Source organism: Homalodisca vitripennis, chromosome 1, assembly GCF_021130785.1.
Source record: "Homalodisca vitripennis isolate AUS2020 chromosome 1, UT_GWSS_2.1, whole genome shotgun sequence".
Classification (NCBI taxonomy): domain Eukaryota; kingdom Metazoa; phylum Arthropoda; class Insecta; order Hemiptera; family Cicadellidae; genus Homalodisca; species Homalodisca vitripennis.
Genome location: NC_060207.1, coordinates 165565120 through 165591420, shown reverse-complemented (window position 1 = coordinate 165591420; position 26301 = coordinate 165565120). Strand labels below are relative to the sequence as shown.

Below are 26301 nucleotides of genomic sequence, written 5' to 3'. Positions count from 1 at the left end.
GATGTACATGTCCTAGCCAGCTAATTCTCTTTGCCTTCACCAAAGCCACAATATCAGGATCTTGGTATACATTGCGTAATTCTCTATTTTTTCTTATTCGCCACACCCCTTCCTTCATCACATATTGGTCCAAATATTTTTCGGAGAATATTTGGACCAATATGTGGACCAATATTTACCACCCAAAGGTAAATATAACAATTATATGTAATGCTCAATATAAGAAGACACTTGACAGTGGAATCATTGATTTCAAAAGGCCTTGTTTAAAAATAAAAGTAATGTTAGGAAATATGTTTGTTTTGGTATATTTCAATCCATGTCTCTCCTGAACTAATTCTATGGCGTTATTTTGAGAATCTGTACATAGAATTCTCAAAGTATGAACAGTAGAAATTAATTTTAATTGAACTAATAGAGCTAATAGAGATTAAATCTTAACGCATATCATAGTCTCATATAATGTCCTGAATTACTAATAGGAAGTTTGAATGTTAAGTTCAGCTCCATTTCACCTTCCACTTAGTACAGCTTCTGAACTCTGTGAACACTGCAACAGACTTGACTCCTGGAATCTGAAATCAACATCCGTCTGGTTAGGTGTCTTTCAATCAACTATGCACCTGATGAGATAATGAGAACACCACTTCATCTGGATTACATTTGTTTGTAGTCTAGATGTCTCTGGTGTTGAAATAATATAAGGAGTTAGTTTTGAGCTTCTTCTTCAACTATTTTGGATCTCTTCAGACGGATGTTGGTTCCAGATTTCAGGAGTCAAGTCTGTCACATTGTTAGACTTCAGATACTGTGTTGAGTGGAAGGTAAAATTGAGATGAACTTATCATTCGTATTAATCTACCCTTCCCGCCATTGCTCTACGTTATGTATAGGAAGTTGTATTCTGAAAAGTCTGTGGTAGTTTATGTTTAATTCAAAAATGTTACTTACCTATAAACTATTGGGACTATGCATTATTTAGCCTATGAACTATTTGGACTATAAATTATTTGGACAATGAACTATTTGGACTATGAATTATTTTAAAATAAAATTAAAAAGAAAATATAAAAAGCTAAATAGTGAAATTTAAAAAAAGTATTAGATTAAAACTTTTACAGCGCTGTAAATGTTAACATCACTATAACAATTATTCCTGTCATATTTGTATTTATTAATATGTTTAGCGACTCAAAAATTTCAATTTCTTTTGTTCATGATTAAAATTTTTTTACTTGATTCAAAAATTAAATAAAGAGTAGGAAAATTGAATCAATTCACACTTACCATAACAATAGAGACATCCAGAAAATTCCAAAATGACTTAATAAACTCCCATTTGAAATATGTCATTTCATACAACTCTTCAATTGTATAAAAAATGAAGAATGATATGAACAATATAACACATCCAAGAAGAAATGCCTTTTTAGTCCCGTAATCGACCAGTCTCATAGTGTGAATGGTTATTGATGGGAACACACCTCCGGTGGGTGGTATTTCAAAAATCATCCTGCACAAAAATAAAACAGTATCTGAACAAAATTAAGCCACTGGAAAGTATTTGTTAGTAGCTAGCTCATACTGCTTACATCTTAATTTTTAGTGAGTACCTATCTAAAATAAAAAAAACACCAACTAAACCTCTTCACATTTTTACCTACAAAATAAATAGATTTGTATTGTAACACATTGGAATCCCATGATTTCATTTCCACTATACGTCTCCATTCATTTTCAAAGTATAAAAAGCTTTTAGGGAGCAACACATACAAAATTTTGAGTCCAGACAATTTTACTATCAATAAAAAAATAAGAAAAACAAAAATTGGTGAATTTCTGGACAGTAGCCCTCGCTCAACTAAGAACTTTTTGTCAGTGTAATTATAATAATGACTATTATAGAAGCATAATTATGTCCAATATAACTTTTAGGAATTAAAATTAACCTATTAGGCACAATGTCAAAGTAACAGACAAAACAAAACCAATAAAATAACTTTAGCAGAATTGACACATTTTTTTTATTTAGTAGAGAATAAGAATTATGATTGCCATAATGAAATAAAATTATAATAAGATAGTCATGAAAACTTTTATGACCACAATGAATATAATCCAAACTGTTATCACACCTGCAATTCAATTTAAGTTAAATGTTTTTATTATCTGATTAGAACAGTTAAAATAAAACAGCTGATTGTTGTGGCTCACAAGCTGTACTTTTCATGTAATGACAATTAATTCTCTGATTTATATTGATTAATTTCAACACACTTTGTGGATGCAAGTAGATGCAACTTACAATCACTTTGCAGCCAGCTCACAGCCACTTTTATTTCTTATATCCTACTTAAAATAGGTTAATAGAAATGTTGTAGCCAAATGTATTTTTTATATGTAGTTAAATTTTTTGATTCATGAAAAATTTGTTAATACACTATTAGAAATTACAATTAATTATTTATTTCCCCCAAAATTCACCCACTTGGTTCATTGTACATACAATTGTAAAATACTGATGGAATAAATAAATTATTATTATTATATTACCGCTGATTCTAAACTACCAGATCTGACGTATTCTACATCTTGCAACTCAATATTTATCCAATGACAGTACTCAGTTACGGAATGTATTAAAATATCCATATCCATACCTACATATATACTTAAATAGTGAAACTTACTTAATGATACAGAACAAGTTGATGTTAGCATTGTAGACAGTGAAATCAACGAAAACAGCTCGAGTTGCCCTGTCAATCCACTTATTTTCCTTGAGGTCCTTCAATAACATCTTGAACTGCCTGCTAGATGTGGGACAGTCCTCGTAGAAGCCACCCCCAGTGTACGTGCTAATTGTACCAATCACAGTGTGCATCCCTGTCATTTCCGGAGAGCTGTAATTCCACCTTCAGTTGACAAACACAAGTAGGAATATCAGTTTTTACGTTAGAAAAATTTAAGTTCATGTTATACTTTTTATAAATTTTTTTGATACAATTTACAATACTTTAATCTGAGAAGCTAGTTTAATTTTCTCACTTCATGAAAAAAATCAAACAAATAACATAATGATGTATGAAAACTTTTACTGTAATTCATTATATAACTCTTTACTATTTATTAATTTACATGTAATTAATAATACTATTTACTTATAATCAATTAAATATCTATTTAACAACCTGAAGACTCTATAATAAGATTGGTTTGGAATGAAAGAAAATTATAATATAGTACATAAAAAGAAGAAATATAAAAATAATAGAGAAATTTGTTTTGGACCAACAGTTTTTCAACAAAATAAATAATTACAGCTGCTAGAGGTTGGTCCGATTTGCTGTTATATAGATTGTTTTCTCAAAAGGTAGTAGAAAACTATGTGATGGTAAACTAGGTCTGAACACTAAAAATATATGGGTTGGTTGACTTTACATTCATATGTAGATGTAACTTACGCTGTCCCCACTTTTTTATTAAATGCTACAGTATCCTCCTTGCTTGAAGAAAAATAGCCAAAACAGAGTGTGTTGCTATCTTCTGTTTTCATCTCTTTTGCGACTACACAGGAGCTGTTCTTTACTCTCACCTTAAAAAGAGAATAAAACTGTTTTAATTCTGTTGAAATAAATATTAAGGCAGTATATACTTCTTTTAAGACATACAAAAGTATAAGATAATGTTAAACGTCTACTACCTGGAGCACATGAGCCAGCTTAGTGTGGTGCAATCAAATTTAAGTTTGGAAAATATTTTTTAATGTTAAATTCATAGACATTTAAGATAACATCCCCGAATACATAAAAAAGTAGACAATTTTAATTCAGTCACAATTTTTAAGACACAACAAAGACGCAAAGTAGAAAAGTTTGGTAATTTTTCAATCAGACCTAAATAAAAATGTCTGAAAATAAAAATACAAAATTTTACATTATTTACTTAAGTTATACCTCATAAGAAGAATCATTGTTTTTATTCATGTATGAATGATATGTTTTTAATTAAATACAATGTAGAAAATTATATGTTTAAAATATGTTTCTGCTTGATAAAATAAATATTTTTTTATAAATGATGGTTAACATTATATAGGCTAGTTCATTGCAGCTTGTGACGTTAATGGTGTGAATGACATCTGAAGAACGTAATAAGAATAATTTTAAGAAATAGTACCATATTTTTTCTTGATTAAAAATACTTTCCAGGTTTGGTTTGATAGTTTATTGGATGTTATCAATTCCAAATAATTACTGTATTTTTTAAAACATCATAAATTACAATCGTATCTGGCATTACCATTGTGAGTCAAAGTTTAAAATTTATATTTGAATTACATTACATGATGTTGAAAACATAGCGTTAAAATGTCAAAACCTGTGGGCAAGTAGATGTGGGAAAACACTCTTTGTTCCTGCTCTTTCAGCCCAATTTATAGTGGTTAACTCGTTCTTACTTTATATGAGAATTAAGAGCCGGATGCAGTGAAATTACCTTAAAGTTTTATTTCATAGGAACAATGTTTAATTTCAAACACTTGTATGTCCTTATTTTTGTTGAAGAATTATGGGAGATATTTTAGTTTTAAGATATTATTAATATATACCCAGATGCTTTATTGTTTTTCTTGGAAACATGTTTATTACATAATTTAAAAAAATACCAAAATACCAAGATTTGTTTTTAATAACCAGATACAAAAAAAGCATTTGGATATGCGTATTAATTATATCTTTAAACTAAGACATCAATCATGTCAGTAAAAATGGCACTTAAAACACATAAAATCATATATTTGGGCAAAAGCTTTTTGGGGTTTAACATTGTTTTTATGAGATCTAAATGTGTCACAGATTACAACCAGTTTAAATTGTTGGTTTCCTTGAAGGAAATGTCTTCCAGGACATTTCTTTATCCATTATCTATTGTATTCACAAAACAGAAGATGCTTCTAAACCTGTAAGATCTTGGTTGGAGACTACACATAAAATATTTGTACATTAATTTTAAAATTTACTAAAATTTTTATCACAGTAATACAATTTTAATGCATAAAACTGCAGTAATGTTAAATTTCCTCAAAACCATACACTTACTAGGCGTAGCCTTGGCAAACCAATGAGATGGTTTTCATGAATTTCTATTATAGAAGATTCATCACTGTCCACTTCATCTGATGTTACTTCTGGGAAGAATGCATCTTCTTCAAAAATATCAACCATATGATCCAGGTACTGCACAATACCAACTAATACTTATCATTGATATTAATTGTATTTAATTACTGTATTTGTTAAAAACAATACTTTTTCATAATTTTTACATAATCTTAGTCCTTAAAAACAAACAATCTATATCAAAAGTAATGTGTTATTACTATAACTAATCAAAAATTGTTATATTTTTATGTTATAATAATTTGCCAATCAACTGTTAGTTGTCAATCGACTATGGATTAAGCTTACTCATTAACTCGGTTCTTTAGAAAAGACATCATGTTCTCTTTTGAGAAAATGCACAAAAATGCATTAACTATTTCACGTTTTATACAACTAAAAATATTTTTTTAATTTTAGTATACGATTTTGTAACTATTAAACAAACAGATAAATGCCAATCCTGTAACAATGTATTAGTACAAAGTGTGATGAAAGTAGATTGTGTCATGTTTGTACATTATTCTATATGGCAATTTAAATTGAGCTTGAAATAAAAATCATATATTTCTTATATTTTGAGGTTTTTGTACCTGTTAACACTAGATTGATATGTATTAAGGTCAATAGAAATTTCTATGTGTAAATGATTGGTGGAGGGGAATTGGCAAGAAGGGGATACTTGTTAGGGAAGAACCTATTCAAGGGGTAGGAGAGGTAAAAAAAGATAGGAACCACTGGAATAATACAAGAAGTTGTATGTTTTGTACCTAAACATATATCTGTAAGTGCAGACTGTAAGACGGAACCCTACCAAAGTCACTATACGTAATTCACAAGCAGATTCAAGTATATTAAAATTTCTTGGTGGTTTAGAGTAGACTGAATACATAGGAAATACATGCATTCCACCAACACCACATTAAACTAAGAGTTAATATATTAATTAAAAATTCAGCAATATTAATATTAATACAATATAATCTGTAGTTTGTCTCCTCAAACCATATAATAAAATGGAAAATATATAAAACCACACATTTTACTGCAAGTAAATTAAATAACTTACCTCCCAAATATGTTCAAAGGTAGATATGTCTTTGTATTCCAAATAGACTTTCAGTTTTGAATGAAATTCATTGTATACAAATATTTTGGCTATTGAAGAGGTAAAAATATAAACATCAAATGACGGGATTTCTAAAACCACTAAAAACGAAAAAGACAATAAAAATGAGAAAATACTAAACTAATGATCTCCAATTGCTAATAAATAAATAAATAATAAATAAAAATGCCTTTATTTCAAGCGTCTCTCAGTGTACAACTGTTTTACAGAGTAACTCAAGTCAAACTTAAAATTAAAAACTACACATTATTTTCATGGTGCACATAAATGGTAACAAAAAATATAATTGAGACGTATTCATAAAATGAGATTTTACTCTAGACTTAAATGCTAGGATGCCCATTTGTTTGAGGTCCCAAGGGAGGTCATTATAAAGAGTAGGGCCAAAATAAGAAAACCCTTTTCTACCCACCTCTAGTCTGACCTTTGGAAAATGGCCTAATAATAACTTTAACAAAAATATTCTAAAATATATTAAACAAGAAATTTAGCTAAATGTATTTAGAAGCAAATATTAAACAAACTTAAGAACTTACTATAGATTGTTTCATATGGTAGCAAAATATTTATGAATGTAGGGAGTTTATATAATAATTATTAGGGATTATAGCACATATTTTCACTAATTCTAGATTTATCTAGCAAAGCAAACATTTGTATGCAAGTCCTCTATAAATGCATACTGAGAATAAAAAAAGATCAAATTTAACTTGATGAATTAATATAACTAGATAAGTAGCGTATATTCAAACAAATGTAGTGCTCAATTTCCAGAAAATGCTATTGAAATAATTAAGTACAAATAGATCTTGGAGGTGTCAAGCTAATGCAATACAAACAAATTTGGATTTTTTTGACAGCAAATAGTTTGTTATAAGTAGGCCTAATCCATAAATACTATATGCAAATCTTTCAGATACTGCAGACATATAACAGGCTAAAATTATAATTTATGGGACACTATATACTTCAAGGTAAAAGAGTACCAAATACTACCATGAGTTTGATTTTTTTCTAAAATTTCAACATAAACATTGAAATGTCTTTGGAACAAAGTAGAGCAACAATTCAAAATGGTAAGAAAAAGTTAATGAAAGCAAATAACACATGTTTATACAAATTTAATTTTTTTAACAAATGAAAATTAAAAATATTTATGAGAAAATTTAGACAAATTCTACTTACTGTCATCCTTTATAACACACACAATTTATAATAAACAAGTAAACAGTTTAACCTTCAACCAATCGTAAAACTGAGTGAAAAATGGTTTCTATCTTTCTAGCATAAGGAAATTCATCTTCATGGTATGACTAAATGGAATAGAGAGCTTGTGTTTTTACAACAGGTCAAACCAACTAATGAAAAAAATGTGAAAGAGTGGCTGCAATATAGATTTATGAGTGCTTGAAGTTGTATGAATCTATTCTCAATCGATGATGTGTCTCTGCGGCAATCTTGCCTGGGTCTTCTAGTGTAATTTCCTGTTTCTTGGTACCTTTGCCATAGGCATGAGATAACTGAATGGGATATTTAAAATTAACGGCCAATTTCACGTATTCCAAGGACTTTATCCAATAATGTCACTGCTCAGCACACTCAGTATTTAATGACTTGTAGGAGATACATCTTCATGAGAAAACTGAGTGGTGTGTTCTTTAACACAAATACTTAGCAGTTTCTAACCAATACATTTGATTCAAGATCTTGTAGGTATACAATGGCATTATATTCCATGATTAAAATGTTTGTGAAGTGCAGATAAGAAGCAATAAAGATAAACAATAGCTATCTACAGATCCTTGTTATCTTACCATTAGTTTGTGATAGCGAAATGAACTTTGTACTTAAGTTCAGTTAAGATGAAATCTGACAGTAAAAAGTAGTTCTATAGTCTTTTGGTTGTGTGTGGCATATTATCAATAATTATATCTATGAAAGTATTTTCCCCAGATGCCTTTGAGATATCTAAAGTCATAATATTCTTCAAAAAGGGTATAATATCCCTTGACAACTATATTTATCAGTTTCTAATGTTTCTTTGATTTAAACCCTTGTGGAACATTAATTAAGTAGTAATGTTGAAATCCATATCAAAGGATTATTTTAAAAGACTTTAGACATTGTATTCTATTAAGTAAACTGAAATTCTATAGTCGTAATGACAAATCCTGTAAAGAATTTTTCTGGTGTCTCCACAATACAAATAAAACTGATTTTTGAGATGCACTTGTTCAAGTTTTACAATTGATTGTATTAGTTACACAATAAAGATTGTACACAGTTAATCTGATTAGTGTGCCCCATGGCTCTCTTTTTGGGACAATTTTTTTTTATTCACATAAATGATATATTACAATGTTAATAAACAAGCAATAAAACATTTATGCCACTCATTAATTGTTAAATTACAGGATGATCTTTACAGTATTTGGTAAAAAAAATTATTTTCAACAGTTGTACCTAACTTTTAAAACTAACTTAAATGCAAAACACACAGCAGGTATGCTCACAACCAGTGAAAGTACTCATGTTTGGTACATAACTTGAAATGGTGTGGTTTAATAATAGTGCACCATGTTGATTTGCTATAAAAGAACCAAAATCGAATCTGTAAGTCTTATTAAATAAACAAATATAATTTCATTTTTAAAGTTCTTCTGAAACGCAATGTATACAAGTACACATTATTAATCATAATGTTGTAACAAAATCTTAAATATTTTGTACATACGTTCAAAATACTCTTACACTTTCTCATTCTTTAAATCACCAATATAAACCAGTAATCAATCATCTCTATTGGCAAAATACTTACTTAAACTTAAAACTATAAGAAAGAGCGTGTAAATCAAGATTTCCTTAACAGTAGTTTTAAGATATATTTCTCTGCCAAAATGTTGAGCTATTTCTCTGGTCATCAGAATTTCTGGAAGCAAATATAAAGCTTTACAATATTTGTCAGAAGTGACAATTTAACTATTTAAATTTAATAATTACTGTAAGTTTTATAAAATTCCTAGAGTAAAGTATGAAATGATACAGTTAAACAAATATATTACTAAGATACAGCTTTGCAAAGTTACATACAGTTACAGTTACTTTATGGCTGAACCATGTTTGTGTATGTCAGTCAAGAAGGTGAAAATATTCATCTACTTAAACATAACAGTTTTTTGCACTGCTTCCACGGTGACCAAATATTCGGGATTTGAATGTGTCTCACATACTAACTTGTAACCAATTAGAGATAACATGGCAAACCCAGCTATTGGTATTCCCAAGACGTCATACTAGGCTTTGATCAAACCTAACAAATGCTATGCTAATCATGGTTGTTGTTTGTTGATTCTTGTAATAACTTGTTTTATGATTTTGTATCATAAGCTCTCAAAATAACTAGTAAGTCATTTGCAATGGAAAATTATATGGTAGACATAACTGAAATAGTTCTTACAGAACTGAAGGTAGCCAATGGTCAAACAATGACAACAAAGTAGAAAGGTAAACTAATAGTGTATTATAAATAACGCAAGAAGAATATTCATGAACAGATAACTACGGAAGCTTTTACTGTTGAAACTTTACTATACAACTTACTCTCTGATAAAAACTAATAATACAGGATTCAGAGTAGCATTTGGAGAGTGGCAGGATTCACACACTTGACACCTACAGTGTAGAATCTGGAGTCTATTTCCATCTGGAGAGGTCCAAAAAAGTTGGTAACGAAGACGTTCAAAAGAACTCCTTACATAATTTCAACATTAGAGACACCTACACCACAAAAGAACTGGTCTGTGACAGTGCCAGATTTCAGATGCTGCATAAGCGGAAGGTGAAAATAAAAAAAAAAACACTTGCATTGCATCAATCCTTCCTAGCACAGCTGTATTACGTGTAGAAACCTTAGTCACTCCACAATACTATGTGATCATGTCTAAAACATCAATGTACACTCAACTGTGTACCTGATGAGACAATGAGAATAACTTGTCATATAGATTACACTAGATGGCTGCTGGGTAAAGTTATTTACAAACAGAAATTGAAACTTTTAGAGAACCGGCATCTGTCCTCTTCTTCTGATGTTAAAAAAACAAATAAAGTTAAATATGCACATGGGAATGAATACATAATGTCAATTTGATCAAGAATCAAGGAATCAGGAAATTTATTTGCAATAAAACATTTACAATCTTGGGTCCCAACAAAGTGATGGTCGGAATATTATACTATTTCATTATTAATATTGAACTGTATTTTCAGTAATTATTCTGTACAAGATGATCAAGAATTTAAAATAAATATTTTGCATTCAATAAATTAAAACTTTTCAAATAAAAAAAAAAAATAGTAAAAATTAAGAGGAGGATCATAAGTTATAAAATTTCCTTTCTAAATCCAAATAAAATTTGGATGGTAGTTAAAAATAAAGGTTTAAATTTAAAATTTAAAAAGCCATTTATTTTCATGTAGGGTTTATTTAATGAAGTAATTCAAATAGTTACTTCATTAAATAAAACACAAAATCATAAAACAAGATTATAAATCAAATATTTATAATTTTGTTTTCACACAAAACCTCTTTGTCCACAACAAAAAGTAACAAAACTCACTCTTCAGACTAAATTATTTATGGGTTATAATTAATTTAACTAAAGTGTTAAAGACAGAAGAATAACCATATTATTAAATTTGGATGGTTTAGAAAATTTCATCATTTAAAAACAATGTCTGTTTTAAGTGACTTTCAACCTCCAATTAATTAAAATTAGCAAATTAATCCTGCTCATTTGCCCATAATCGTTGTAAAAATGATTTTTGACAAGATTATTACAATCCATAACCCATTTTTAAGTTATGTAAAACAGTAGACATACTTTTATATCCCTATTACAGAGTTGCACACAAAGACTATATACCAATACAGTATTGATAATAATTTGATTCAGAAATCAATAAGTAAATATATAGAATGTATACAAAACAGTGATAAAAAAGATTGTCACGAAAAGTAAAAACTCTTTTTAGAACTAGAATACTCATTAAATGTAAGGGTGTACAGAGTTGTAGTTGTTGGTATGTTTCATATTAATAAATCAATACTATACATGCAGTAAGTAAACCTGACTTTATTATTCTAAATACTATCTTTTGGTAATTGTAGAATGCATTTACAGGCATAATGACAATGGAAGAGATTTTTAAAATTCAAACAACTGATGTTTCATTAAATGAATTTGCAACCAGAATTTTAATCAAAATATCATAGACTAAAAATCATTACTGCAGTTACTACAAACATGAGCAAATTAAGATTTTTATCACAATACATTTGTATTAAGTGTATTTTTATCAAAATTTATTAAGAGTACTTAAACAATAAAATTAGATCTCTATTATTCTTGTGCTTATAGTTTTTATACGTTAATAAATGTTTAAAGATCTTACTTATAGGTTTCTTCCTAATTTCTTCATAATAGTCCAAGGTCACTTTGGATTTTCCTTTCTCAAAGTCAGTCGTGGTGAAGGACTTGTGTTCTCTTGTGGGTACATTTATTGGGGGTGGCATAATACGATTGGCACTAGGAAGTGATGGTTCACCGAAACCAAGATGGGAGTCTGGACCAGAGTGACGGCCAGGTTCAGAATGATTGTTTAAGTGAGAATAATGTTGACTTGTCATTGTTCAGGCTTACCTGTGTTACTTCTGAAAAAAATATATAAGCATTAGTAACCAGACTTTTTAAGTAAAGAGTTACATTGCAACTGTTAAATTTCAGGGTCGTAGTTGTCCTGTAAAAATCAATTCTATTTTTCAATTTGACCCATAATCCAGTTTCAATTGAAAGTTATGTACTTCTGAACATGGCTCAAAATGAGGGCCACACATATATGAAAATTAGTGATAATCCACTTAAGGGGATTCAGCAACCAAAAACGGCAAATATATATACATATATATTCACTATATATATGTACTTATATATATATATATATATATATATATATATATATATATATATATATATATATATAAGAGTAGATATGAATGTGGGGTTCCTGGCTCACTTTTGGGACAGTCAGAAAATCAATGTAAAATACTGTCCATTGAACAATAAAAAAATCTAAGAAATCTAACAGGAAACCACGAATGTAAAATACTGTCCATTGAACCATAAACAAATCTAAGAAATCTAACAGGAAACCACGAATGGAAAATAACCGAATCTTTAGCTGTTTTACTGTTCATTGTAGGCTTCTACATTTATAAGCTGTTTTAATGAAAAAATCCAGAAATCTTAATGAAAAATCTTTATTCTACAAAGTTAATTGTAACACAGTCTTTATCTTTAATAGTCTTCTTTCCAGTAACAACCAAGTGTAATTTTTCATTTTTATTCAATTCTTTAATCTTTTTTTCATCCAAAACAGTCAAAAATCTGTTCGGTAAGTGTACTTTATAATCTTCCAACTCGGCAATTATTGTAAACCCGAATTTATCTTTCATTTTCTCCAGATTCAAAATTTTGTATTTCTTATTTTCTTCTAATTCTATTAATCTCTTGTATTCTTTGAACTTTAAATCACCAACCTTATTCAACTCTTGTAACAGCGCCATTTACATAGAAAAAAATTAATACTTCTACACTTTTAAGGTGAAAAATCAAAACTATACTTCCAAAATACACAAAAAAACCGGGGTTTTGACCCTAAAAACGTGTTTTTAGGGTCAAAACCACAGCTCTTAAGGTGCATATACTAGAGTTTTTTGAAAAATCCTGAAAATCTACTGAATTTCTCTAATTATTGCGAATTTTTAGCTTTAAAGTTGATAATGTGAACGATATTTCTCGAAAATTCTGTTGTAAATATATTAAAATCTTAATGAAAAATCTTGGAAAAGTTAAAGAAAAAAATATTGAAAAAATAGTATTATAGAATTTAAATTACCCCCTACAAACCAATATAGTAATAAAAGTACTTTTATTACTATAACTATACTATTTTTTCAATAATTTTAAGTCTTAGTTTACAGATTTTTCTATAATAAATAGAAGAATCTACAGCTGTTTTACTACAATTTGTGCTGATTTGTGTAAAATTCTAGTAAAATTCTCCACTTTTCAAAGTGTTAGTTAAACAAATTTTTCTTCTTTAAATAGAAGAATCAAAGGCTGTTTAACCATAAATTGTGCTGATTTTTATCAAATTTTGATAAAAATCCTTAGAAATCTACTGAATTATTGCTATTTTTCAGCTTAATAAAAAGATATTTCACTAAATAGTAAAACTTGGCACATTCAAATTTTCCCTATTTAAATGGAGAGGAAAAAGATATCCTGCCCGTACTGCAAAAAAGATGTTTTCGAACATCATTTTACCCGACATTATAAGTCAAAAAATCATCTAAAAAACAAAGAACTTTATGAGAAAGAACTAAATTATTTGAGGAATTGGGCTAAAGAAAATCAAATTGTCGATCATGAAAAGATGTACAATATAGAAAAATTGCGTGAACTAAAGAAAAATTTTAAGGAAATTAAAAAAGATCTCAATCTATTTAAAGATGAAAAAATTCAATCAATCGCTGAGAAATTGTCCATTGAAACAAACGATAAAACTAAGTCTGAAATGATCGAAGAAATTGACAAAACTCTTAATGAGAAACCAGAAAATATCATTGATGTCGAAGTTTTATCCTCTATCCATGGTCTTTTCAAGCAATACATTTTAACGAATTTAAATGAAAATTTCATGTCAATTTACAAATATCTTTCTATTTTGCGTCCAGAAATTAAAAGTTTAATCGAAAAATTTCAAGAAACCGTTAAAAATATGAAGGGCTATCTCTCTTTAGAATGCGAATACGAACGTACTTTAGTGAACGGTGAAACACAAACGTGTCCAATGTACTTTACTATAAAAGCAGACGAGATCTTTGACATAAACGACTTTATTACTAAGCAATTTAATAAATTAACACATCGAGAACAAACGAATCATCCAAATAAAGGTTCTGGATGGACATTAAAACGCTGCAAACAACTAGTTTTGAGCCTTAACAAACACGAATTTATGAACGCATGATCATATATCGATTTACCAAAGAAAATCAAAGATAAAAAAGCTTGTATAAATATAAAAAATAAAGATGATTATTGCTTTATTTATTCTATCCGATGTGCTATTGAAAAACCTGAAAAGAATGCTGATAGAGCAAAACAATACGAACAATTTGTAAATGACGAGATATTTTCAGGTTTCGAGTATCCAATGTCCTTAAAAGATATACAATCATTTGAAAAACGAAGTTACAATTCTAAGTACAAGTATCCGAAAATGTCAATAAATATCTACAGTTATGATGAGAAATTTAACATTGTTCCGTTGCAAATTTCAGAAATGTATGACGCCGAGTTAGAAGTTGATTTATTGTATGTAAAACAAGAAGATAAATCTCATTATGTTTTAATAACCGATCTAAATAGATTAGTGAGTTCACAGTTATCCAAGCATAAAGAAAGGAAATTTCTATGTAGGAGATGTTTAAGCCATTTCTACAAATCTAGAGATTTAGCAGACCATTTAGAAATTTGTAAAAATCACGAAGTTTGTAAGCCAATTATGCCATTTCGAGGTCAAACAACTAAATTTACTAATTATCAAAAGAAGTTTAGCCATCCGTACGTTATTTATATGGATTTTGAAAGCATATTAGAGAAGATTCCCACATGCAAAAACAATCCGCAAAAATCGATCACAACCAAGATTCAGAAGCACATTCCATATGGTTTTACTCTATACTTAGTGACTAATGTGACCAATCGTATGTACAAGCCGATATGTTATCGAGCAAAAAATGAAGAAGATTTGCCAAATGTTCCTGCAAAATTGTTTGAAGAACTTAATAAATTATCGAAATACATAGCTAAAAAGTATAATTCTAAGAATAAAATACCTATGAAATTAACTGAAGAAGAAGAAATTTCGTATCAAAATTCCAGTCTTTGTCATATTTGTGAATTTGAGGGTTTTGATAATCAAACAAGAAAAAAAGTACGAGATCATTGTCATTTAACAGGTAAATTTCGAGGTGCTGCTCATTTATCTTGTAACTTGAATCTCAAATTTCCTCAAAATATTCCCGTTTTCTGCCACAATATGTCATGTTACGATACTCATTTGTACATAAAAGAGTTGGCAAAACAGTATGGTAATGTTGATTTGATCGCAAACACAGATGAGAAATATATAAATTATTCTGTAAATTCTGGATATGGATATGAGTTTGAAGATGATAAACCAAGAAAGTTCATCAAGTTTTCTTTCGTAGATACGTTCAGATTTATGGCATCGTCTATAGAAAAGTTAGCTAAAAACCTCAAAAAAGATGATTTCAAACATACAAATCATTTTATACAAGATGGTCTGAACGCAATTCTAGATAGACAACCAAATGACGAAGAAGAAATCTTTAAAATTCTATCTGGAAAAGGCATATTTCCCTATGAATTTATCGATAGTATTGAAAAACTTGATTACACAGAAGAATTGAGAATTCAAGATTTCTATTCACTTTTGACAGACGAGAGCATATCTGAGAAAGATTTTCAACACTACTTAAATGTATGGAACAAATTAAAAGTAAAAAATCTAGGAAATTACTCCGATCTCTATAACATTCAAGATGTTCTATTGCTCGCTGATATCTTTGAAAATTTTAGGAATATTTGTTTGAATTGCTATAAACTTGATCCAGCACACTATCTAACAGCTCCCAGTCTTGCATGGGATGCTATGTTAAAATTAACGAATATAGAATTACAATTAATTAGTGATTATAATATGTATTTGATGATCGAAAAAGGTATTCGCGGAGGCATTTCTCAATGTATTAAACGATATGTGAAAGCAAATAACAAATATTTAAAAGATTTTGATAAGACAAAGCCTGAAAACTATTTGTTGTACGTCGATGCAAATAACCTTTATGGGTATGGCCTAATGCAAAATTTACCATATAACGAAATCAAGTGGATGGATCCAAAAACTTACACAACTGCAGAATGGAAAGAAACAATTTTGGAACTCACTGGCGACGAAGATTATGGCTATATTCTCGAAGTCGATCTAGAATATCCGAAGAATTTACATGAAAATCATAAAGATTTGCCTCTTGCTCCAGAACATTATAACAACAAACTTTGCACAACTCTACTGGATAAAACTGAATATGTTGTTCATTCGAGAAATTTGAAATTCTATCTGGAACAAGGAATGGTGTTAAAACATGTGAATAGAGTTATTGCATTCGATCAGAAGCCTTTTATGAAAGATTACATTGATTTTAATACTAGTATGAGAACCAAAGCTACAAGCGACTTTGAGAAGGACTTTTATAAGCTTATGAACAACTCGGTTTTTGGAAAATCGATGGAAAATGTAAGAAATAGATGTGATATTAAACTAGGAAACGAAGAATTTTCAATGAAACAAGCTAAGAAAACAAATTTCAAATGCTTTAACATCTTTGACGACAACTGTATAGCGAGTCACATGTACAAACAAAAGGTTAAATTTAACAAACCGATTTACATAGGATTTTCAGTTCTCGACCTCTCAAAATTGCTAATGTACGAGTTTTATTACAACAAATTAAAGAAGTTTGATCCAGATTTGAATCTGTGTTACATGGATACAGACAGTTATTTTCTAGAATTGAAACGAGATCCTTTTAAAATTATTAAAGAAAATATAGATGACTTTGATACAAGTGATTATCCAAAAGATCACGAATGTTTCACTACTAAAAATAAGAAGGTAATAGGGAAATTCAAAGATGAGTTAAATAGCGAAGTTTTAGAAGAATTTTGTGGTTTAAGGTCTAAGATGTACTCGTACAAATATCTAGATAAAAACCCAGTTAGGTGTAAAGGAATTAAGAGAAGCGTTGTAAATAAAACAATAAATATCGAAAACTTGAAGAGATGTTTGTTCGAAGATAAAGAAGAATTTAGGGAGATGACAGTCATCAAAAGTTATAAACATGAGTTGTACACTGTTACCATAAACAAGCTGGCACTGAACGCTAAAGATGATAAGAGAATTGTCCTAGAAAATAAGATCGATACAGTACCGTATGGCTATAAAAATGAAGCAAAATCTGATATATTAGACGAATTAAATAAACTTGGAAACTTTGATATGTAAATGGAAGATGATTTAATTCACTGTCACAAGTGTAAAAAGAAAACGAAAAATATAGATTCAAAAATCGTTCAAACTCAAAATGGATTGTATAGAATTGCTGCAAAATGTTCAAAATGTAAGACAAACAAGAGTAAGTTTATAAAGAATCCAAATCCAAAACCTGTTAAGCAAGAATTGAAGACTAAAGATGAGATAGAGATTGAAGCTCGAGAAATTCATGCACCAGTACGAAAAAAGTTTAAAAAGAGAAAAATTATAACATTAGGAATTGACGATTTATGGGCAGCAGATTTAGTTATAATGTCTAACTATTTCGATCAAAATGATGGATTTAAGTATATGTTAAATGTTATTGATACTTTCTCAAAATATGCTTGGTCAAGAGCTATCAAAAGAAAAAACGGCAAGGATATTTCAAAAGCTTTCGAAGATATAGTAAAAGATGCCATAAGGATCAATCACAAACCTCCTAACCTACTTCATACAGATAAGGGTTTAGAGTTTAAAAATAAAGAATTTAACGATGTTTTGAGGAAATACAACATTAAGATTTATCATACTGAAAACGAAGAGAAATCAAGTATTGTAGAGAGATATAACAGAACTCAAAATGAGAGAATGAAAGTAATTTTTGAGATTAATAAAAACTTTAAATGGATCGATATTCTTCAAGAAATCGTAAAGAAATATAACGATACTGTTCATAGCACAATCAAAATGAAGCCTAAAGACGTAGATAAAGATGCAGAAAAAGAGTTATTAGAGTCGGTTTTCAAGTATGTTCCACCAGAAATTCACACGAAAACTAAATTTAAAGTCAATGATCATGTAAGAATTGTTAGTAAAAAACAAACATTTTCGAACAAATATAAGAACAATTGGTCAAGAGAAATCTTTGTGATTTATCAAATTAATAACACAGATCCTGTAACTTATAGTATAAAAGATTTAAATAATGAAGAAATAACCGGAAAGTTTTATGAATATGAATTGAGAAAGTCAAAGATTTTTTCTATATAAATGGAGGCCCAAAAGAAATGTTCAATGTGCAAAGAATTAAAAGGTTTTGAAGAATTTTATAAAGATAAGAGTAGAAAAGATGGAATTATTTATAATTGTAAAGATTGTTATAGGAAGTATCATAAAGAGCTGTATGATAAAATAGAAAAATTAACTTTGGAAGAGAAAGAATGTCTTAAATGTAAAGAAACTAAAAAAATTTCAGAGTTTAATAGTGATCACTATAGTAGAGATAAGAAAGACTCATATTGTAAAGATTGTGTAAAGAAGAATCACCATAGATTATATTATGAAGATACTCAATGTGAATGTGGAAGAACTATAAAATGGTTAAATAATTATCAAAAACATTTACAAACAAAATATCATAATTCAAGAGTTTAACATTTTCATCGTGTAATAATTTTTTCTATATAAATGGAGTCTCAAAAGAAATGTACAAAGTGTCAAGAAGAGAATAGAAAAGACTGTTATTGTAAGGAATTATACGATAAAATGAACAAATTAACTTTAGAAGAGAAAAAGTGTTACTTTTGTAAAGAAATTAAAAATATTTCTGAATTTAATAACTGGCAGTATAGTAAAGATAGAAAAGATGCTTTTTGCAAAGATTGTGCTAAAAAAATTTTCAGCGAAAGTTATAAAAACGAAATGCCTTGTGAATATGAAAAAAGAATTCTACGATGGTTACCTAGTTATGCTAAACATTTACAAACAAAATATAATAAATCGAGAGTTTTTAGTAAAATTTAGAAACATTTTCATCGTGTAATTTAGATATTCTATAAATCAGTCGAGATTCAGTCATATTTGTAGTAAAATGATTTCCGTTGTATAAAATATTCAAAGATTCTTTCATTTGGTTGTAGAGATTTATACTATTTGGATCTCCATGTCTTAATAAAATTTCCATTTCTGGGTAATCAATTTCAAGTTCTTTCAATCTTTTCGGTATTTCTCTCTTTTGAGCTCTGATAACGTAATAAGGCCATTCCCACATGTGATTCTTCTTAATTAACACAAAAACATGGTGTTTTTTCTTATCAAAATCTTTACAAACAAGATCTGGTTTCATTAAGTCAATTTTTACACTTTGTTTTGCAATTATTTCCGTTTTGATTTCATCTTTAATTTGCAAGTGCTTAACTTTGTCCTCTAAATATTTAATCTTGTTTTCAAGTTTGTACACACCAAATTTACGAATGCTTGGTAAAACATCTCTCGTAACCCATTGTTGAAAGCTTTTTGCTTCTATTTTATGATATCTTAAAATTAACGAATAAAGTCCTGATTCATTAATGAAAATAGTATCTTTGTGAATATTTGCGAGGTGGCCCTCGAGGGCTACCTTATCTTTTAGATAAAAGTATTGAGATTTGTCACCTTCATCGACATTATTTCTAATCGCTTTTTCTGTATTGTTATATTCCAATATTTCTGCAACATCTTTAGCCTTAAACCAAAATTCATTATTTTCGTCAACAATTGTTAAAATTTCTTTATTATTGAATTTTAGTTCATTATTTCTTAGATCTATGACTGACTCCATTTAGATAGAAAAAATTTAACAAGCAATTTTTATTTTGAGAGACCTGGTTCATTAATAAAAACAGTACAGGGATGAAGATTGTTAAGGGGCCATTCGAATAGACCCTTGTTTTTTAAGTAAAAATATTGAATTTTGTCATCATCATCAACGTTTAATATGATTGCTTGTCTAGTGTTTTCATATTCTAATATTTCTGCAACATCTTTCGCTTTAAACCAGATCACATTGTTTTCGTCTACAATAAATAAGATATTCGTGTTATCGAATGTAAGTTGGTTATTGAGCAGATCCACAACTGACTCCATTTAGAAAGAAAAAATTTAACAAGCAATTATTTGAGTGTAAAGTCCAGATTCATTAATAAAAATTGAACTAGGATGTAATGTTTGTAAGAGTCGCGATTCGATACCCTTGTCAGAACGTATGTTTTTGAATATTTTCTCGGGGTCTATGGGATAGACTCCAGTGATTTATACATTTAAGGGCTATTTTCTCGTCATTATCGTCATTTTAATCTAATCGCCTCTCATCAATCTTAAATAAATTGTTGTTTTACTCTCATTATTTAATAAATTTCCCTCAGAGTCTTGTATAGTTAGAACGATTTTTTGAATTCTTTTAATATTTTTTCTAATTGGAATATAATCGATTTCATTTGGTTTTTCACTGATTTTTGATCCATAAGCAACATTTGGGAAAAAAGTGTACAAAATTTCAGATTCTTTGTGTAAATGTTTGGTATGATTTTCAAAACTAGGTTCAACGAGATTGCAGTGCACTTCAATTACATCGAACGGTCTAAATTTTGGCGTTTTATTTCCTAAATATACCTGATTTGGCTCAATAGTTTCTTGAACAAACCCTAACAAATCTACAATAATTGTTGAAAACATTATTCTTACTGGTGATTTTATTTGAATTTTATTAGAGAGATAATTTTTTTGCATTTCAAACTTGTTTTCGTCAAAGTTTAAAGATTTATCTGATTGTTTGAATGTTTTCAGATAATTTTTAAAGGAATTTTTAATTTGATCGAAAGTATAATATCCTTTGTTTAAACCATAATATTTTGTTATGTTCTTCTCACTAAATCCTATACAATAAGGAGAACTTTCACTAATATTTATTACAAAATTGTCAGAATAAAAACCGCTTAAACCGATAAAATAATTTGATTCTTCCTCTAAGTGTATAGGATGTTCCAAGTTTAAAACTAATTTAGAGCTTTCTGAAGTCAACTTGAACAGCTTCATTTTCGCAAGCGTTGCTTCAAGATGAAAATCTTCTATTTAAATGGAGAAATTTTTAAAGCAAAAAGATCAGATAAAACTTCAAACGTTTGAAGAAAATAAGAAAGATCAACCAATCAGATTGTTAATTGTTGGTTCAAGTGGATGTGGAAAAACAACTTTATTATTGAATTTTATCTACAATAGGTTGATTCCTTATTCCAATTTGTATGTTTTTAGTAAATCTTTAGAACAAGACGCCTATAAAAAATTGCAAGAAAGATTTGAAAATATTGAGAAAAACTTAAACAAAAAAATATCACATTTTTATAATGCTTCTGAGGACATAGTTCCGTTAAGCGAATGTAAACCCAATTCGTTAATCGTTTTTGATGATTGTATTTTAGAAAATCAAGACGTTATTAAGGAATATTTCGTAATGTCCCGTCACAAAAACATATCTTGTATCTATCTTTCCCAATGCTTTTCAAAGGTTGATAAACAAGTTATTAGAAATAATTTGAATATGTTGTGTATTTTTAAGCAAGATGATCACTATTCGAGAAAGATTTACAACAATTATGTGGGATCTGATATGAGTTTTAACCACTTTAATGAATTGTGTGATAAAATTTGGAAAGAAGACTATGGATTTTTAACTATTAATCTAACTTTGAAGCCTAAAAATGGTAAATATTTGAATAAATTTTCTAACATAAATGCTGCTCAGTGGTCTCGATAAAATATTTGTTACAATTATTTTTATATTATCTTTACTTTTTATTTACATTATGAAAATAACAGAAAAACGGTAAATCTGTTCACGTTCCACGTTCACGTTCCACGTTCACGTTCATGTTTCACGTTCGTGTTTACGTTTCACGTTCATGTTTCACGTTCATGTTTCACGTTCGTGTTTCACGTTCGTGTTTACGTTTCACGTTCGTGTTTCACGTTCGTGTTTCACGTTCCACGTTCACGTTTTACGTTCCGTGTTCACGTTTCGTGTTCACGTTTTTACGTTTCACGTTTCAAAATTTTTCTAATTAAATGGTGAACGTAACTTCTGAAGAAGCGAAAAAACTTGATCAAATAGAAAAGAAATTAATCAAAGAATTTAAAGAACAGATTCGAATTGATGAAAAAGAACAAGAATTTATTCAAAAAATTAATCAACCTGTAACATCTGCAATAAAAAATGTTGAGGGCAAAATTGAAAATGTTTTAAGCGATAATCAAAATTTGATGAATTTGGTTCCAGTTGTACGACAATTTGCTGATATTTCGATACCAGAATCTGAGTTTGAATTGCCAAAATTACCATCTTCAACACCATTTAGACCTCGAATCATTGAAGACTCTACCATAGTTGAACCAATAAGTCCTGGAACAACGGATATAATAATTGGTGAAATTGGTAAAAAATTTCTTCCTAGAGCAAAGGATGATAAATTTGGTTTGTATTGGGACAGAAAAAAGAAAAGTTTTATGATTGGAAATTTGCCCGTGAATTTTGAGCATAATGATATCATTATTAATGAAAAAACATATGAAGGAACTCAAGGTTTATGGAGATTATTAACAGGCACTGATGTTCCAAAAGACGGTTTATATTCTGAAGAAGACTTGAAAAAGTATACTGAAATTTTATGGAAATCTGATTCAATTTACAAAAATAATGATCCATCAACTAAGAAACCAAAGTCAAGTAAAGGTAAAAAATATCTCAATTTGATTAAACCAATTTGGGAAAAACGAATCGAAGGATCAGGTGTGAGAAAATACAGTGATAATAAGATTGAATACAGATATATCGACGATTTGACAAAACTCGATGGAATTATTAATTATATTTATGCTCAAGAGAAGGCTGGAAACAACAATTTTTTGAACGAAAAGAAAGCGATTAAAGATTTTATTTCGAACAAACTTGATGAAATGATTGAAAAACCTGATGGAATTAAATATTTAAAACGAGTTTTGCCGGCAATAAGTTCATCTATGATTGAGGGTAGTGGACTTTTGAATGATTTTATCAACAATTTACCTTTTGAATTACACGTACCAACTTATCAGTATCTGGGGCCTGGCACAAAACTCGAAAAAAGACTAAAAAGAGGAGATCCTGGTATAAATAAATTAGATCAAGCTGCTATGGAACACGATATTTTTTATGCAAAACATAGAGACACAAATTCCAGACATATAGCAGATAAAGTTTTGCAAGATAAGGCAATGGATAGATTTTTATCAAAAGATGCTAGCTTAGGTGAAAGATTTGTTGCACTTCCAACAGTTGGAGCAATGTTTTTGAAGAGAAAACTAGGAATGGGAATTGAAGAGAACTTGAAATTTTAACTATATAAATGGAGGTGAATGTAAATTTCAGCAAAAATCAGAAAGAAAAAATAAAATCCGCTTTTAAGAAAAAAATACCCGTTAGTATTCAATTTAAAATAGATCAACTAAAAAATGGCGAAGATAAGATATTTTTAACAAATAGACAATACAATAAACTCGAAAAACATAAGAAAAACAGTAAAGGAACCAGAATAGAATTTTCTTATAATCAGTTGAAAGAACTTAAAAATGGTGGTCTTTTGAAAGATTTATTAGATTTTGGAGAAAATATTCCAGTTGTTAAAAATGTTGTTCCTTATGTTCGTAAAGCTGCTCCAATCGTTAAAAAAGATGTGATTCCTATTGTTCGAAACATTTTAAATTGGTTAGATAAAGAGTTGGAAGATGTTACAGGATCTGGATTAGATGAAAAAACTTTGAATTACGTGAAATCAAACATCGGAAAAAAAATTTGAACCTTTAACATTCGGAGAATTGGAAGAAATCTGCAAAAACATTAAACATTTTAGAGGAATCTTCATGAGAGATACATTACCTGAAAAAGTTAAGAAATTTGAATGTGGAATTGTGAATTTAGACTCGATTATGGGAAGTGGAACGCATTGGGTTTGTTATTATAAAAATGATAAGAATACATCTTATTTTGATTCGTATGGAAGAATTGAGGACAAACCACCTATAGAATTGATTAAATATTTGAAAAAATCAAGCGTCTACTACAATGATTCTCAGATTCAAGACTATAAAGATCCCCCAATTTGTGGTCATTTATGTGTTTTTGTTTTGAATGAACTGAGTGATGGTAAAGATTTTAAAGAAGTTGTTAACAAATTATTGCTTAATAAATATGGATTCACAAAATATTTTTGACGTATTTGGAACACAAATTATTCAAAATGTAGATAATAGTTTGAATTTTGATAGTTTGAGAAATGAGTTTGATAACAAGTTAGAAAATGTATTACAAAACCTTCCAGATTCAGATATGTTTGCTGTCGAGATTGAAGATTTTAAAGCAGAATATGATAACAAACTTGCAAATTTCATGAGTTCAAATGAAGTTGCTGATAAAATAAAAACATTGGAAAAAGAAGTTGATGATGGTGTAAAAAAATTATTTACCAATTTAATGTCTCATATCGAAAAAGCTGATAAAATTACTGAAGCGATCAAAGTTGAAAAGAATTATGTTAGTTTGGCTAATAAGAAAAGAATTGTCGGTGTTCGACCTGGTATTGACAAACATGATGTTGTTGTTAAAGAACAAATTTTAAAACCACTAAAATTATCAGAAAACATCGATATTGTTGATTTACATGATCCGAATGTTAAAAGTGCCTTAGATTTTAAAGGAAAAAGAATTAGCAGTGTTAGTAAAGGAATTAATCCATTTGATGTTGTTGTAATGATTCAATTAGAAGATCCTATTAAAATGTTTAATGAACTAAAACAAAATTATGAGAATCATAAACAGCATGTTAAAGATTTTACAACAGAAGTCTATGACAAGTTAGAAGCCAGAAATAGAAGATCAGTAGACGATGTTGGTGAAATTAATGAAAAACTTACTAATTTTAAAGAGTCTTTTGATAAGTTTAGTTTAGATGCTACGAAAACTTTTGAGAATATTGGTCATAAATTTGTTGAATACAATGATTCTTATGCTGTCAAATTTCAAAAATTAGAAGAAAAACTTAATAATATGGAGGAAGATCTTACTGAAATAGGTATTCGCGTAGGGTTTTATGCACGATAAATTTTCCCTAAATAAATGGCGCTCATATATTGTGTGAGATGTAAAGAGAAAACTGCCACAAACGATATAAAATACTATGCAAACATCAATGGAGTTAAGAGAATTTCTGGAAAATGTGCTGAATGTAACGCTAAAAAGAGCCAATTTATAAAAACTTGAAATTTTTTCTTAATAAATAGAGATGGCGGGACATTACAGTGCTTTCGATCTTTTTATAATGCAACACGAAAGAGATTTGAAAAAAGAACATTGGGATGATATTTCTCAAAAATATGAATTATCCGAAGATATGATGAGATTATACGTAAACAAATTGAATTGGTATAACATTGCAAAATATCAAAATCTGTCCCCAGAGTTCATTCAAGAAAATATACATTATCAATTAAAAGATCATATGTCTGTTCTTTGCCTCTATCAACACTTGAGTATAAAGTTTTTGGATGAAAATAAAGATACAGTTGATTGGAACAATATTATAGATAGCGGTTACTATCCTGTGCAGATTTTATTGAAATATGTAACCGAGATCGCAAAATTTAAGGAACAGAATCCTGAATATGACGAAGTAGATCATTAAAAAATGACTAAAATCTTTTCTTATCGACTTATACATGATGTTTAAAATTTCTAAATTTTCTCTTATTAAATGGTGGACTACAAAAAGTATTCAGGCGATATTGAAAGGGCGGAGTTTAAAAATTTCTATCCAATTAGTAAACAACATTTGAATGAACCGAATAAAAGAACTGAGTTTAATATTGATTTTGGAGATAACTTTTGCTCGTCTAACTTCCAGTTTTATATTTCTGGAACTTTAACAAAACAAGATGGTCAAGCATATCTTGGAACTGATAATGTTAGATTAATCGATAATTTTA

The 26301-nt window shown here is 28.9% G+C and overlaps 1 protein-coding gene across 9 annotated transcripts in view; it reads right to left on the bottom strand.

Moving 5' to 3' along the window:
- Positions 1–26301, bottom strand: part of LOC124352665 (polycystin-2-like) — a 45067-nt gene that overhangs the window by 15295 nt on the left and 3471 nt on the right. For 6 of the 9 annotated variants that reach the window (XM_046802245.1, XM_046802240.1, XM_046802243.1 and 3 more), the window contains exons 2-8: positions 11743–12001; positions 9107–9217; positions 6229–6368; positions 5100–5237; positions 3465–3595; positions 2691–2915; positions 1288–1513 (exon numbers count right to left, since the gene is read on the bottom strand). In XM_046802245.1, the coding sequence (XP_046658201.1) occupies positions 1288–1513; positions 2691–2915; positions 3465–3595; positions 5100–5237; positions 6229–6368; positions 9107–9217; positions 11743–11977 (1206 nt within the window). In that variant the 5' untranslated portion in view covers positions 11978–12001. Of the gene's footprint in view, positions 1–1287; positions 1514–2690; positions 2916–3464; positions 3596–5099; positions 5238–6228; positions 6369–7473; positions 7967–9106; positions 9218–11742; positions 12002–26301 lie in introns of those variants that run through there. The other 3 variants (XM_046802239.1, XM_046802241.1, XM_046802244.1) reach the window with 3 other exon arrangements.